The sequence below is a fragment of the Sturnus vulgaris genome, chromosome 2 (genome assembly GCF_052056855.1).
Source record: "Sturnus vulgaris isolate bStuVul1 chromosome 2, bStuVul1.hap1, whole genome shotgun sequence".
NCBI lineage: Eukaryota > Metazoa > Chordata > Aves > Passeriformes > Sturnidae > Sturnus > Sturnus vulgaris.
In genome coordinates, this window is record NC_142244.1 from 46,477,646 (window position 1) to 46,494,286 (window position 16,641).

The 16,641-nt window shown below is 41.7% G+C and overlaps 1 protein-coding gene across 1 annotated transcript; it reads left to right on the forward strand.

The window, feature by feature from the left end:
• Positions 1 to 4,177: 4,177 nt before the first annotated feature.
• Positions 4,178 to 14,214, forward strand: RAB39A (RAB39A, member RAS oncogene family). Its single transcript, XM_014877642.2, has 2 exons — positions 4,178 to 4,500; positions 10,585 to 14,214. Exons 1-2 carry the CDS (start codon positions 4,178 to 4,180, stop codon positions 11,009 to 11,011), a joined length of 750 nt encoding a protein of 249 aa, XP_014733128.2. The 3' UTR covers positions 11,012 to 14,214.
• Positions 14,215 to 16,641: the final 2,427 nt, after the last annotated feature.

Here is a 16,641-nt window from a genome sequence, read left to right on the forward strand (position 1 = left end):
TCTGTAGTACATCTTATCTAGGCACAGCAAAGATCAAGATGTGAGTCATTGCTCAGAGTATAACATAATATTCCTAACATTTTGAGGGAGGAGATGGCTGGCCAAAAGGGGTGAGACAGTGATGGCCCTACAGTTCAGGTACACACTGCTAACTGTGTGTAACACAGAGGGCATAAGAGTCGATGAGATGTGAGGAAAAACATAAAAATATCTAATGGTTATAAAGCATTTGTTGAGTAAATATCCAGTCCTTGATTTTTAATACTCTCTTAAGTTAGGAATTTTTTTTCCCCAGGCTTGTCTTCAAAATTATGTTGTAGGTACTTCTGGAAGATCAGGTCTGACAGTTAGGAGAAGTTTTTCTTGTCCCAGATGGGTGTTCTTCTTCTTCATTGAAACTGCCTCTGTGAGTTCATTCAGGTGTGGAGTAGTTTCATTTACATCATCTCCACAGAGCCATTTTAATGCCTCACAAAGTGGATCTGTATGTAGATATTTATTTATTTAGGTATTTATATATTTTTCTATAAGTCCATTCATGTATTCTGATCACTCAGTTGTGAAAGTTGCTGTTTTCCTGAGGCTTGTACAATGTTTTTCTATGCACATATTTATCTCAACAACATAAGGAACACCCTCATCAAACAAGGACATCTTTTAAGAGGTTGTAATTTAAGACATGTCTTTCCAACCATCATGTGAGACCTAACTGGCTTGATGATATCTTAGAGGAATGAAAGTCACTGCTCATTAGTAGGGAGTATCCCACCTCCAGACTACTCTATCAAAAGAAAAGAGCTTCCAGCAAAAAAAATCCATAGTTTGTGTCTATTGAAACTTGCTCTGTGAAAAAGTGAACAGCTGCATCAGCCTCCAGATTAATAGCCTAGACAATTAAAACAGGCATGGATGGCATCTTGCTTCCAGACTGGTCCCTCAGTTCTCTTAGGTCCTTGGGTGGCAGCAGAAGGCATAATTTCTCAGTCACAGGCTGTCTGGGGTTAAAAATCAATTGCTTTCATCTGTGTTTCTCTAAACTTCTATGTAAGCACATGAGCACGTTCTTCGGGAGTGCTGTGATCTATGCAGTCACCTACCCAGTTACCAAGGCTGGAGAAAAATCCATGCCAGGTCAAAAATCTAACAAGAAATGAGGAATTTTTTAGATTGAAACATCTTGGATTTCCAGCTTAGTGCAGTCATAATGGTGATAAAGGAGAAAATTTGGAAGTTTGGGGTTGTTTGGCTCTTATTTTTATCACAGAATTTAGGTTTGATTCACCCTCCCTGGGAAGAGCAGATTGAACCTGCCAATGTACAAGTGGCAGAAACTGTCTGAGGGAAAGTCAGGGTCGTGTTGCTGTTTCAACCACTCTGATCTAACCATCCCAGCTTCTCAAAACACCAGTTTCTGCTTGCTTCTTCTGACTGCTGGTCTGAGATCTTTGTGAGAAGTGCATGCTGTCAGGGCCTCTGTACTCACTGGTAAATGAAAAAAAACTGAATGACTTGGACATAAAATTCACCCACCGTGTTCTCTTCAAAACAGACAATACAAATTCAGGTTCTTTAGGCAGCATTTATCATATGACACTCAAAAGATCACAAATGAAGATAGAAATTTTTGCTTTAGATATGTATATACCACAGCCTTTCTACAATGACAAGCTTAACTAGACAGACCAGACTGTGGAAGCCTGATAATATTTGGAGACATATTTAACTCAACTGTAAATGCCCTAGGCAAATTGACTTTGCTCAGCTGTTAGGAATGAAATGAGCTGTGTAACTCATTAGTGTGGGGTTCTTCCAGCCCAGATGTGCAAAGGACAGCAAACTGCTGTGCATCTGATGTAGGTATTATACAGTGAACAAAGTCCACTTGAAATTTTTCAGTTTTCACATTTGGCAAGTATCACAGCTGCTGATATCATGTACCTTTGAACGTCTGTTTCACATGCAAATACTTCTTGTATATAAGTGCTACTTTTTTCAGAACACTTAGGAAACATTCCCAGGAATCACCTGTAATCATGTCCCATGAAGAACCGCGAGAAATTTACTGATTTCAGCCTTATGAGGGTTCATTTATCATTATTATTATTATTATTAACACAGTTTTATTTTAATTGTTACTTAAAGGAGCAACTAGTCAAGTACAAGCTGTGTTCATTTTGTTTTAAGAAGAGCTGGTGAAAGTACAAGGGAGAAATGTACAGAAGTCAGAAGGGAACACACTCAGAGATACATGCAGACACAGAATCATTATGTCCCAGGGACTGACTGGACAGACTGAAAGGTCCCTGGAGAGAAGAGGTTCTTGGAGCAGGTAGCATCTTGCAGCTTCAACTCAGCATACACAGAAAGATAAATCCCTCTGGCAGCTCCTGGCTGTGCCTTTTACAGCTTCTGGAATGCCAGGCCACATCTTTGCTGGAAGGTTCTGGGGTCATCTAGATCTGTTCCCCAGGGCCAGCCACTCATTCATATCCCAGACAAACTCATTTTGGGGCTGGAAGGCATCATCTCCCGAGCAGCGCATGCAATTCCTCTTTTGACTTCACCCTGCCCTTAGTCTCACTCATCCTCTCTGTGGAGCTGCAAGATCTACCGAAGCCTATGAGGGAAATTTACCTGTCTCACAGTGGTGACCAAATAACACATTACAGTAACAATATCAGACTCAGGCAAAGAGTATACTCGTCACAGCAAAATGCCCCAGAGACTTACAGAAGAAATGTGGTCTCAGATACGCCTCTAACCAGCCTCAGGTACTTAGGGGTTCAGCTGCATTTGTGCCCAACATGGACAGAGGAAAACAGCCTGTGTGAAAAAAAATTTCACCCATCTTCTCTCCTTGTCCTTTTCACTGTCAAAGTGCCTATTCATACCAGTATCCACTTGCTGCTGACCTTCTGCCAGAAACAACCTACTTCCCAGCTGTCCCAGCCTACTCAGCTGGGTTTTCAGGCTCACTGCCCATGGCTCCCTCACCCCAGCTCAAACTACAGAAGAAGCTAATGCAATTCTGTTTACCAGAAGTCCACCAATTTCCTTTTATTTGGCTCTAATGCCCTTACCAGCCATCTGAGGACTGTTAGTGTTTGTTATCCCATGTGGTTCTGAGACTTAAAAGTCTGAGGAATCTATTGCTCAGCAGATTTATCATTACATGATAGTCAGCTGAAGATCCCAGCAGGGCAAAGAAAAATCTCTGACACAAGAATCTCTTCTGACACAATTCTTCTATTACTTTGGGAAAGGACACTTTCATCAAGGCCAAATACATACAATTTGTTCCACTGGGAAATGAAGAGTGCATGTCCCTGTCATTTCCAGTATTATGTCCTTTCTCTCTGCAGTTTTTATGATTCTCTCTGGGGATATCTAGACTGCTAACTCTCCTTTTCCCTTTTGCCACTTTCCCAGCACATCATTGCAATCTGGCACTTGTTCCTCTCTATCTGTTGGCCTGCCCAGCTCCCACCCCACCGGACACCTTCCTTTCCAGGCCCGTGCCCCTTTTTCACCTGGTTCCACCACATTCCCCCAGTGTTTCCTTTCTGCTCCCAATTTCTTTGCAAAAGCGATGCTTTAACAGCCTCTCCCACAATTTTCCATGCCGGCCTGGCGCCCTGCCCCAGCAGCCCCCTTCTCCCGGCCCAACCCTGCACTTGTTGCCCGCGGGGGGAGTTGGACGCTGGGCACGGGCTGCGGCCCCAAGGCAGCGTTCCCTGGGCGCTCGGTGCGGCGGAGGAGGGCCCTGTGTCTGGCCGCGCACATGACGGCGCGGTGGGAGGGCGGCCCCGGCGGGCGGCTCAGCCGCGCCACCGCCCAGCGGGCGGCGGAGGAGGCCCCAGCTCTCACCGGCGGCGGCGGCAGGGCCGGGGCTGCAGGAGCAGTCGGAGCAGCCGGAGCAGCCGGAGCACCAGGGGCGCGGAGCCGCGGCCGGAGCGGGGCAGCAGCGCGGTGCTGAAGGGACAGCGCCCGCCCCGCCCCGCCCCGCCCCGCCCGGGCAGCCGGCGGGGACCACGGCGCCGAGCCCCGGGAGCGGGGCGGGGGTACCCGACTGCCGGTCCCCGCCCGGAGCGGCGGGAGATCGGGGCTCCGTCCTGCCCCCGCGGGAGCGGCGCCCCGGGCCCCGCGCAGCGCCCGCCGCCGCCCGCCCGCCGCGCCGATGCCGGGCGTGGGGGCGATCGGGGCGCGGTGCAGGCACCGGCCGCGCAGGAGCCCCAGGAAAAGCCCCAAGGCGGAGCCGGGCCAGGCCGGGGCCGCCATGGACGCGGCCATCTGGATCTACCAGTTCCGACTGATCGTGCTGGGCGACTCCACCGTGGGCAAGTCCTGCCTCTTGCACCGCTTCACCGAGGGCCGCTTCCCGGGGCCGCTGCACTCCGACCCCACCGTGGGGGTGGACTTCTTCTCCCGGCTGGTGGAGATCGAGCCCGGCAAGAGGGTCAAGCTGCAGCTTTGGGACACGGCGGGGCAGGAGCGGTTCAGGTACAGGATCTGGGATGTTACCCACACCCCCTCCCGCCCCCGCTCCCCAAACCTGCCCACCTCCGGGCACACCTTGCTGCCCTCCCGGCCCTGTACCCTCCTCATCCGACACATCTCCGGCCCCAAGAACTTTGTCTTGCTCCCCCAGCACATTTCCCTGCACCCGTTTGGTGCTGTGCCACAAACAGTCCTCCACTCCATTGTCTGCCAGTGGTCCTAGTCCTGTGGCCCACCATCCTTCTTGCCCCACTGCCCACAAGTTACTTCCCAGAAGTTTCCTTCCCCAATCTTTCCCTTCAGACACACCAGGGAACAGCTACCCTTCTCCTCCCAGATCTCACTATAGGGTAACAAGTGGCCTTATCCTGTTTCTTCTCCCCTCCCTCATCTTTCCCCTGAAGTCCCGGACCTAGCATAGCAATCCTTCCTCCACGTTTTTTTCTTTCAGTGCTGCAAGAGGCCTCTGCCTAACTCTGCATTTCTTACTTTGTCATCACCTCCAAACTCACCCTCCGCTGCAGTATTTTGCTCTGCCAATTAACTCTCCCATGCAATCTGGAGACCAGGCCACCTCCTAGCTCTTCCTCCTTTCAGCACAGCAACGGTGCAGCTGTGGCAGTGTGGAAGCCACTGGGCAGCCAGCTACAGTCCCTTATTAGTGTTTTATCTGCCTTCTGCACCTGCTGTGCACTTATTGTTGCCAGGAGTCTGCACTAATACTGCTACCATTTATAATGTAGCTAAACTAGCTCAAATGCTGCGCTGAGTATTAAATACTCTCTCCCCTCTGTTAAAAACAGTAGCAAAACTACCCTCTTTTCCTCCTCCAGAAAAGTCTCAGTCATTTCCCAGTTTATAAGTTGATACTGTCACTCACTCACTCTTGTGTCTCTGTTGTGCTTGTCACTTCAGGCAAGTTGTGCAGGATTTTAGTTTGGACTTGGGTTCAATAGATATGAGTTCATGGCACAGGCAAACGCATAGCCCCTCTCCATGTACCTGAGCCACACGCCTGTTGTTACTGGAATGCTGGCAGGAGGATTGAAATGGGCTCCTTCATTGGCCAGAATGTACTCCCTGTCTTCTGTTGCAACAGTTGTGCAGATTCCCACACAATCCCAGAGGTGGGATTGCACTGTTTTACTAGGGGACAGCAACTTTTTTTCTTTATAATAAGCATTAGAGTGAAATAACAAACATCTTTCCTGGGCTTGCATGCATCACAACTTCAGATGCATTTTTGCAGGTAGGCTTCTGAAGGATTAGCAAAGAAATTAACAGTGTTAATGGAAAGTTCTGAGCATTTTTCACCCTCTTTGTGCATTCCAGACAGAATGTAGAATACTTGTAAATAAGTGACTAAGAGTGTATAATCTCTTCATTTTGAATTTGCTGACAAATAGCCAGGATTGCCAATGACAAGACACTCAACTGAAAGAAATGCAAATGCACAGAACCTTGCATATATTTAAAATCAAATTATGGCAATCCTTTAACCCTGGAATGCTCAGGGAATATATACTGATGAGTCATGCAGTCAGCTGCTCTTAAATTTACCTCTGTGTTTTTTCTAATACTCAGAAGATACAGCCTGAAGAAAGCAGTTTTAAATATTTGCATTTGTTTTTCTGCTAGGAGTTTCTTGTCAGTTGGTGTACTAAATATCATGGTGTTTACTGTATAGTCTGTTTTACATTTAGTCAAATAAATTATAAATATTTTACTACCTTACACCACAGGTTACAATGTTGCATTCTGTTCTCTGCCAATGGAGAACACTACAGGAGAACACTACAGATCACAAGCAAGACAATCTTAGGGAAGAGCTAATTCATCCAAGAAGTTATCTAATACTGGGGAACACCAGGCAGTTTGCTGTTCTGATTTCCAGTTCTGACCTGGCTCACTTGCACTGGGATTTTAGAGGAGGTAAAACCTGTCTTTAAAGCTCCCTGGGGAGTTCCCTGCATGCAGGGCAAACTACTGGCTACATAATAACCCCCTTCTTTTTGTCCCAGGCATTAGGGACATTCCTAGGGGAAAAGGAAGGTGTGACACACCTGCCATCACACTCTCTTGAAAGATGTCATGTACTTCCTTGGAGGAATTGTTTGGGAAAAATTCTTGTATGTCTCTAGCTCATTGACGATTCCGTATTTGAACTGGATTTCATGCTTTGACGTAGAAGTCGTCTTTAAAGTGCCCTGAAATAGCAGCTATTGAATATATTTATTTTGACATCAGTCAGGCATCACTAAGCAGAATCTCCCATTATCTGAGGTGCCAGATGTACAGTAACAACAAAGTCAGTAACACCTTTAATATCTTACTAGAACAAGAACCTACAGACTTGCTTACTATAGACTCAGGTCTATAATGCAGATTAATGTAAATGAAGGGCGCATTATCAGTTTCTTTCTATCTTCAAATCAGTCATTTAAAGTAATCTGCTACTTTGTCTGTGTTTTACATCATCTACTTTGCTGTGGGTTTTGTTTGTTTAATTTTCCTGTATTTAAATCCAATAATATTTTTAAATAATGAAATCTCCAATGCCATAAAGTGCTTGGTAGTGGTGCTAAGACTGAGAGTTCATTTCAGTGGGGCAAAATATTGTGGGGATGCTTCCATTAACCCACTTTTTATCTTGAAAATAAAACACTATCCTATTCTTTTTCAGTAAGCAATATGGATTGTCAAAATTAATACCATTACAATGTAGTCTTTAGTCATAGTATAAAAATAACTCTTCAAAATTAGATAAAGCTTTTAGTGAAAGTTTGGTCCATCTGGTAAAGATCAGTAAGATCATAATGAAAAAGAAACACCGTGACTGCCTTAAAGCCTCCCTAAAACCATAGTCTGATGTGATTATACAAAGAATCATAGAATATCCTGAGTTGGAAGGGACTCACACGTATCATCCAAAGTCCAAATCCTGGCTCTGCACAGGATGGCCCCAAGAATCACATCATGTGCCTAAGAGCATTGTCCAAATATGCTTCTTGAACTCTGCCAGGCTGGTGCTGTGATCACTGCCCTGGGGAGCTGTTCCACTGCCCAAACACCCTCTGGGTGAAGAACCTTTCCCTGATATCCAACCTAAACCTCCTCTGACACAGCTCAGGCCATTCCCTCAGATCCTGTCACTGTCACCACAGAGAAGAGATCAATGCCTGCCCCTCCTCTTCCCCTCATGAGGAAGTTGCAGACTGCAGTGGGGTCTTCCCTCAGCTTTCTGTCCTCCAGGCTTAACAGACCAGGTGACCTCAGCCACTCTTCATACGATTTCCCCTCAAGGCCTTTCACCTTTCTTGCCCTCCTTTGGACACTCTCTAATAATTTAATGTTTTTCTTATGCTGTGTCACCCAGCACTGTCCCCAGCACTGGAGGTGAGGCTGCCCCAGCTCAGAGCAGAGCAGGACAATCCCCTCCCTTGCCCAGCTGGCCATGCTGTGCCTGATGCCCCCAGGCCCTCCTGGCTGCTGACTCATGAAATGTAAAAGCACTGGGACAGGCTGCATGGGGAAATGGTGGCATCACCATCCCTGGAGTTATTCAAAAGATGTGTTGTGTCAACTCAAAGAAGTGGTAGACTGGTGGACTGTGCAGTGCTGAGTTAACAATCATTGTCAATGGTCTTAAAAATCTTTCCTCAGCCTAAAAGATTCTGTGGTTCTATTATCTGTGGCTTAATGGCACAAAAGGAAAGACACTCACACTCAGTGACTTCGAAGAATTAAGCAGGAAAAGAACTTTTTATTTACATTCCATGTCTATTTATAGAATTCTAGCAATGACCATGGATTGGACAGTGAGGATAATTCCTTCTGACCTCATTGGTTCTATCAACAGTTTATCAATTCTTTCTTCTTCTAAAGAGGAATGTAAAACAATCATTATTTACAAAAAAGAGTGTGAGAAAGTATAACAGAATCTGTCAACAATTAGAAGGCTGAAATACAAGGCAACAATTACCCTTTTCCCAGATTTTAGAAAACCATATAACATGATATTGTATGTATCAATGTTTCCTTAAAAAATTTGTATTGCTTTTTTTTTTATATTCTCCAATATATTCCCCCAGCTTTTGTGATGTACAGCATAAAGTTACAGGATACTTTTTAGCCATCTTCATTAAAAGCAATACATGTACATAATTCAATATAATGGCTTAGATCATCAGCTACTGTAAATTAGCACATCTCTGAAGCAGGGACTTGCAAGAGATGAGGGTACTGGCTGCTGTGTATAAGCATGCAAAAACATACAGAGCGCTGTGTTTCAGTACTCCAGTTCATAGATACACTATATAACATTTTTTTTATATATAGAAATACTTGGCAGATGATGCATTGCATTTTCAATTCTAACCTACTTTCTTTCCTGGCTAATGCATTTCTTTGTTTTCAAGGTTTGGGGTGGGGGCAGGGTTATTCAGGTTTTTTGTTTTGTTTTTTTTTAACTAAAAGTAGGTTGTATTAGCTTTCACTTCTCCATATCAAATCGTATTTTTGTCATCCACATTTGCTCTTACTAGAACTACCTGAATTATTTTTCTGCTTTCATTTGTGTTTGCAGACACTTTAGAGGAAAAAAATGGTTAAGAAAAACCAGAAACAGATCCTTATGGCACCTGTATTTAATACTTCACAAAATGTGACACCCTTCACTTATGGTCTCAAAAAATTTTGTGAAACAGTGTGCCATTTTTCATATCCAGGTCTTTTGAATTAATCTGAGGTTAAGATCCTGTTGTCTTCACATTCAGAGAGACACTGCATGGACTGCATTGCTGGCAATGTAGAAAAGATCTTTCTAAGCATTAGGAGAAACAGTCCCTCCCTCTTATCTAAATAAAACCATTTCAAATGCTGTTTGCTGTGGCTAAATGAATTTAGACATGCCAAGAAATCTAAGTCTTCTTTATCTGTGCACTTAGCTATCTGTAATAGGACTATTGCTGCTAATCATACCTCTGTGTTCAAATTGTTATCAAAAACTCTATGAAGTGTGATGAACTGAAAATTGGAGGGAGCTACTGTTATAGAAAGTTGTGCTATTGTATACAGTTCATCCTGCTTCCTAGTTATATATTTATGCCAGCAACTAGTGCTATATATTCCTTGGTAGGCTGCCACTTCCTTCAAAATGTCTCTTCTCACCTTCTCCATGCTCTCCTATTGCTCATGATTAAAGACTTAAAATAATTGTTTAGTTCCTTTATCTTTCACTCTCTCTCTCTCTACATTGTAACTTTTTTTCCTTATTCTAGAGCACATTAGTTTTTTTTCAACCAGAAGAAGAGCTTCCTACTTCCAAAATTCCTTCCAGTGAATGTTCTGGAGCTTAGAGGGCTCAAAAATAGAAAATAATTCTTCCAAGCCCTCATGCCAAAAAATTGTAAATTTATAAAATGTAAAGAGCTTTTGAATCTCTGTGTGAGAGAGATGTTGGAGGAAGATGAGTCCCTTGCCTGTAGTAAGTGTGTGTTTGCCCAGCTCACTCAAAACTTTTGGACAGCTTTGTTCAGGGAGTTTCCTTTCTCTGCTTGCTACCTGTTGACTTCTGCAAGCACAAAGAGTTATGATTGTCTATATAAACATTCTTTTAAATAATGTTTCTGCAGGAATGCAAAAGGAGATGCTTGAACATTGGCAAGTTTGGGCTCCAGGTTTCTTGACGTATGTGTAATATTTCAGTCTGAAATAATTAATTAGAACAAAGTGAAGTGCATGCTTATATGAAGCTGAAGGACTCAGACTTTACACCAGAAGTGTATATCTTTTCTTCTGTGAACATGTCCCAGAGTTTGCTAATAAAGACCACTTTAGAATAATTCAGCATTCAATATTTGCCCTGGAGGTGTTGGATTCAGAAATGTTTAGAAAGTGAATTTTGAATGTAGGAAAAAAAGTAGTCTAGTAGACAAATTAATACATTTCAATCAGCTTTAAAAAAGGGAAGTTATTTAATAAAACTTACAAAAGATAAAAATACATTGCATCTTGGAAAAGTAATTGCTTTATGAATAAAGTGAAAATGCATTTTAATTTTCCTTTTGCTTTTTTTCCCCTTCATAGATCAATAACACGCTCTTATTATCGCAATTCTGTGGGTGGCCTACTAGTATTTGACATCACAAATCGACGATCTTTTGAACATGTGAAGGACTGGCTGGAAGAAGCAAAAATGCACGTGCAGCCCTTTCAGATTGTGTTCCTCTTAGTAGGACACAAATGTGACTTAGTGTCACAGCGCGAGGTTACGAGAGAAGAAGCTGAAAAACTGTCATCTGACTGTGGTATGAAATATATAGAAACTTCAGCAAAAGATGCCACAAATGTTGAGGAGTCCTTTACAATTCTTACACGAGACATCTACGAACTTGTAAAAAATGGAGAAATCTCAATACAAGATGGATGGGAAGGTGTCAAGAGCGGCTTTGTTCCAAACGTTGTACATTCATCAGAAGAAGCTGTAAAGCCCAGGAGACAGTGCATCTGCTGAGTTTGTAGCATGCCAAAGAGCCCATGGGGTGTTTAGAAGATGATGCCAATCTAAATGACAACAAAAAAAATTTGAAACAATATTAGATCATGGCATAGCTGAATCATAGAACAGTAATTTGGTTTTGTATCCTTCTGTCTAGGTTATAATCCATAACACTTTAAGTGCTTTTTTTTCTTTGCAGAGTACAATAACTTCACATGGTCTTCAAGAAAAGAAATTGTATATTGCTAAAGGGAACACTAATTCTATAGCAAGACACTGAGAAAGTGCAATAATCATCATGACAACATCCTCGCTTTGTATTTTGAATACTGTTTAAAATCAGGTCTTGTTAGATGAGGATCAGATGAGCTCATTACTTTTGTTCATCCTGCCTTAGCTTTGGACAAGAAAATATTATACCTTATACTTTTTAAATGTGATTCTTTACTCGACTGCAGGGTTGCTAATGACCATTAAAGTTTAGAATGCTGTAGAATTTGATAATAAAAATAACCCTAAGGAAAGCAAACTGAAAGATTGCTCCAATAGTGAACACTTTTGATATGACAATGGATACAAGCCTTACTAAAGAAAAAGAATGTTTTAGAAAAGATTATTTATTTGTATACAAAAATGGGGAATAGAAACAATGGAACTTATTATTAAATATTTTCTGAATTGCAGTGAGACTAAACATAACATCATATATGATCCAGCTGTTGACTTGTATGCAAAACAGCTTTCCCAACCACTGGAGTTACATTTCAGTGGCTAGATCCTCAGCTGGGTAATTGTCATCATCACACTGATGCCTACATTGTTAATTTACACAAACAAATTCCATATTAGCTTTAAAAAATAAACGTACTTCTAACTAGAAGTAAAAAAAGTTAAAAAGTGCTGCAACCCATGGGAACCCAGGCCTTAAATTTGAATAGAGAAATGACAGTTTTATTCTTAGCCACCAAATGTTAAACTGTTGTTTAAAAACAGAAGGTTTTAAACTAAAACTGTTGCAAATAGAGCATCTGGAGAAGAAAGAATTTCTAAACTAATGGTCATCTACAGAGAGCAAAGTTAGAGAACTCCTAAGAAAGAAACCCATAATAGCTTTTAATAACAACAGTAGGAGAAATCTGTGAACATGTAGCATTTTATTGAGCTTGGAGTCATCTTCCTACTCTTCTGAATATAACACACACTAGCTTTATGCAAACTAGGTCTAGCACGCAAATACCAAATAAATCTATTTCTATTTTATTGTAGTAGTATAAAAGATGACTTGATCTCCAGAGTTAATAAGCATCTACAAATTATCTGGCATACTCATAACCACCAAACATCAAGCCAGTTATCTTCATATAAAAGTGTGTCATCATGTACCATTCTCCTTTTTCAAGATCAGGCAACAAGTCTATTGAATCTAATTTTGTTCTTCAACAAGCATATGATTGGTTTTCTCTCAGGTTACTTTTATATTATTTTACAGTCCTTTTTCAAATATTTTGTAGTATGGAGACAGGTTGTTTGGCTCCAGTTACTTTATACATTTAGGGCAACTAAAATAATTGACTTCAAAGGGAACTAAAATTTAAGTTTTTCTAAAACCTGAGTCTTACTTGCACTGAGGCACAGTTACACTATCATGGAAGGATACAGAGGCCTTAATATAAATAGGAATCAGCCTTAATTCATTAGCAAATAGAACAGTTAATTCTTCTCTCAGCATGCTACAGAGTAATTGCTGTGAGCCCAATTCTCTATTTAACTACATGTCTTGACACCAAATCAACTTTGTTTGGAGGGTATTTTAAGTATATATTTAAGTTCTTTAAAAAGTGAACATGACTACAGATGCCAAAAGGTAGTGCAGAATCAGGCTATGTGCATTTGATTCCCTTATGATATGAGGCTCATGTTGTATATCTCAGAAGATCTCTTTGTTGTTTAATTAATTTAATTTAATTTAATAAATCAGTGACTGGGGAGTCAACAGACCCAAAGTCTACCACTGATTCACTGTGTGTTTCTGAGCAAGGCATTTGCAGTTTTTGTGCCTCACCTTCTGTATCTCAAATACAGAGATGATTGTTCTTCCTCGAATTCACAAAGACTGCTGTGACCAAATCAGTCTATATGATCTTCAGTCCTGGACTCTATCCTCTGTGTGCTACCTGCTTTTGAGTGCTTAGCACAATGGGATGGGGATATTGGTTTCTTCTGACATACCCAAATAACAATAATTTAAAAAATTAAAACAGCCTTATAAGTGCCAGGTATTGCTGTGAATCTACATATCATTGCATATTTCATTATTTTTAGATTAAAATCTTGTATCTTAAATTTTTCTTCCTGAATACTCTGGAGCCAATGAGCTTTTCATTCTGTATGAAAAAAATGGGTTGTAGTGGGGGGAAAAGTGCTGGGAGAAGAGGGGAGTGTAGGGGAGGTATGCACAGAAATAAACAAATCATCAGAGCAGAGCCTTAATCTCTGTTGTCAATGTTGTACCTGTGGTGTCACATTTATTACACTGGGAATAGAGCTTTTAACCAGATTCAGCTGTGTAAGGAACTGGTATTGGCAATGCAACTAGAAGAGAAATTCACTGCATTTTGAAGTACTGTGCACATGATTGTCTTATTTGTAATTTCTAAAAATGTAGATCAACATGTACTTTCAAACATTGTCTGTCTTTATGATATATTAAACCACTACTGTATCTTCTCACTACACACTTGCAGTTGATAGAAATGTGTGATAAACAGATAATTTGTAAAAATGCATCACTTTCTTTTCAGATGCTTTGCAACATGATATGTCAGTAACAGCTTGAATAAGCTGTAGAATGAGTTATAATTCAGTGCATGTATATTCTTTTTCCTCCCAAGGAAGCACGAATATTGATAACAGAATTAAATTCCCAGAAATTACAGAAATCAGATAAATCTTCCTTGGTAGCCAAATTTAAAAATCAAAAATATTTAATAGGAAAACATAAACTTTGCAAATTAAGATTTGGCCAATCCAAGTTAGGAGATAGAAAATGTTGAAAACCTTGACAAAGGTTTTATTTGGATTCATAGGCCTGAAAAATGGATGGATAAAAAGTATTGGTTTGGACTCCTAAAATGTTTAAACTTTCATTGCTTTTATTTTAAGTTTGATAAAGAAGAGTAAATATCTTCATCTACTCATTAAAATACTTTACACATGAATTCTTAAGATGTTTTGGCTTGTTCATAATTGTACCTGTCCCATGTAAGAAGCAGAAACTAGCTTCATACCTTAGGAACTAAGGAAAAAACGCAGAGGTGGAAAATGTTTTAGTTCATTTATGCCTTCAGTATGGAATAGATTCACCGATCTGGCGACTGTCCTGTGCTCACAGAAAATGATGCAGGCTTGACTGAGCCCCCAGGCACGCTGTGCTGCCCTGTGCTGAGATCCCTTCTGCCTCAGATGAACGGCTGCTGGTACCCAAGCCGCCTGTCTGAAAGCGAGGGTGGGTGCATGCACCATGATCACAGATATTTCAGTTTTAGCATTGCAGCTCCCTTAGGGAGTACATGCTTCATTGCCCTCTTTTTATATAATTAACATCCAGAAAGAGTGCTTTTTCCCTCACTGAAGACCCCGGCACAACGGGAGCTCCTCCAAATCTCCACCTTTGCTTTTTACACAGAGCTGCACAGCAATTTCAGCGGCCTTTATTCAGTAGCCTTGAAGAAAAAGAAAGAAGGCTGAGGGTTTATTCTCTACATGGGCATGGAACCTTATCACAAACATGCTGGACTGTTTAGGAAATCGTTAAATATCAAAAAACAATTGTCAATAGCAATAATTTGCGTTGCTCATTTCTCAGAGTCTAGAGACTATCTTTCAAATAAGTGAATGAAATTAAAATTCTAAAAGAGGAATTGCCCATCACCCACAGAGGCTATTGGGAGTAGCAGGCTCTTTATGGATGAGTAGGTAAATCTTAATTTAAACTCAAACTGAGGAACTCAAAACCCCAATCCCAAGGTGCTAGAGTGGATCACTGTCTTTGAAAGAATTTAACTTATTTACTTCTCAGAGAAAGCAATGTTTTAGGCTAGGCCTGAGTTATGCAGGGATGGATGCTCAGTGTGTAACCAGCAGAGGGATGACTGCTCCCTGGAAGCAGTGCTGGGAGCCAGCTGACAGCAGCCCCCAGCAGCCTCACAGGCTACAAGGGCGGTCAGTACAATCCGAGATTACCTGATCACAGGCTGCCAGAGGCTCACCTTGCAGCTGAACAGCTTCTACAGAAATGTAATAATAGAAGCAGCAAACCCAAAATCTGTGCATTGTAAATAAAAGCAATGTCTAAGTAAAGAAACTGGCATTTCAGCTACAGTTCAATTACTGCCATTCCTCACTGCTGTGGCTTCAGATCTGTGCAATCTATGCAAACTGAGTTTTCCTGCTCCATGAAAATTGTGGCAGGACAAACTGAGCCTCCTGTAGCAATAAAGGAGAGGGTTGCACAAGATAAAGAGTGGAAGGAGGCCACAGATCATTTCTTCCATCCCTGCACTGCCCTGGGGGAGAAGTGAGACTAACCACTGCCAGAGCCCTTAAGACCCTAGAAATATCCATCACTGTAGTAGGACTTTGTGGGATGAAAGAAAGCACCAAGGACCTGGAGTCAGCACAGAGATGCAGGCTACTGACTGCCTAACTCCAGCACTCCCTAAGGATGGGTTACCTCTGTGGCACAGCTGCAGGAACGTGTTGGGAATAACTCTGTGCTGGCACTATGGCTACATTGCATGGTGTCTACATTGCATAAAGGCAAATGCCTACATTGCAGGCTTTTTCCCTTTTCACCTTCTCCCCATGTGGTTTCTTTACAGGGAAGGACTGCCAGAAGATGTATCTGGCACCAAGGTTTGACAGTGAGCAGGGCAATAGTTGAAAATTTTAGTGGTAGTTGCTAAGTATTAAGGTACTAAAACTGAGAGGAGGAATTGTGGAAAATATTGCAATCATAATCTTAGTAATAAAAACCTTTTTGGGCTGGCACTGCTCCGCAGCACTTTCGAGAATTGTCCATTTTGGTTAAGTTTTCGATTCCAAGGAAATAGTTCAGCTATTTAGTAATAATTTATATTAGTTTTTTCATTTAAAAATAATTACTGCATATTATTCAGGGAGAAAAGCCTTCTCTGTACAGATCATTTTGTAATTTTGCTGACAGACAGCCTGTGTTGTATGTCTTAAAAGAACAAGCGATGCCAGAACGTAACTTTAAAATACACAAGTCTCAAACCCCATCAATCAGACAATTGAAATGCACAGTTCATTTTATTGGGATTTTTCTCTGCCCAATTCTCTGTGGAAAAGAGTCTGATTGTCAGAGAAGCTTTGAAAACAAAAGAGAGGCACATATTTCCGAGCAATGAAAAAGAGATGCATATGTGAACAAGTGTCAGAAAAGTAGAATATGTTTTCTCTTGCGGTATCCTCTTTCACTCTACCATGCTTCACAGCCCAGCTGTACTTCCCCGAGCACATAGTGAATAGAACAGTAAATTTCTAGCTGTCCAAAACCCACTGGGAAATCAAATGTAATTCCCCACAGCAGTTCTCCACAACTCTGTGCTTGGGTGAGAAACAAT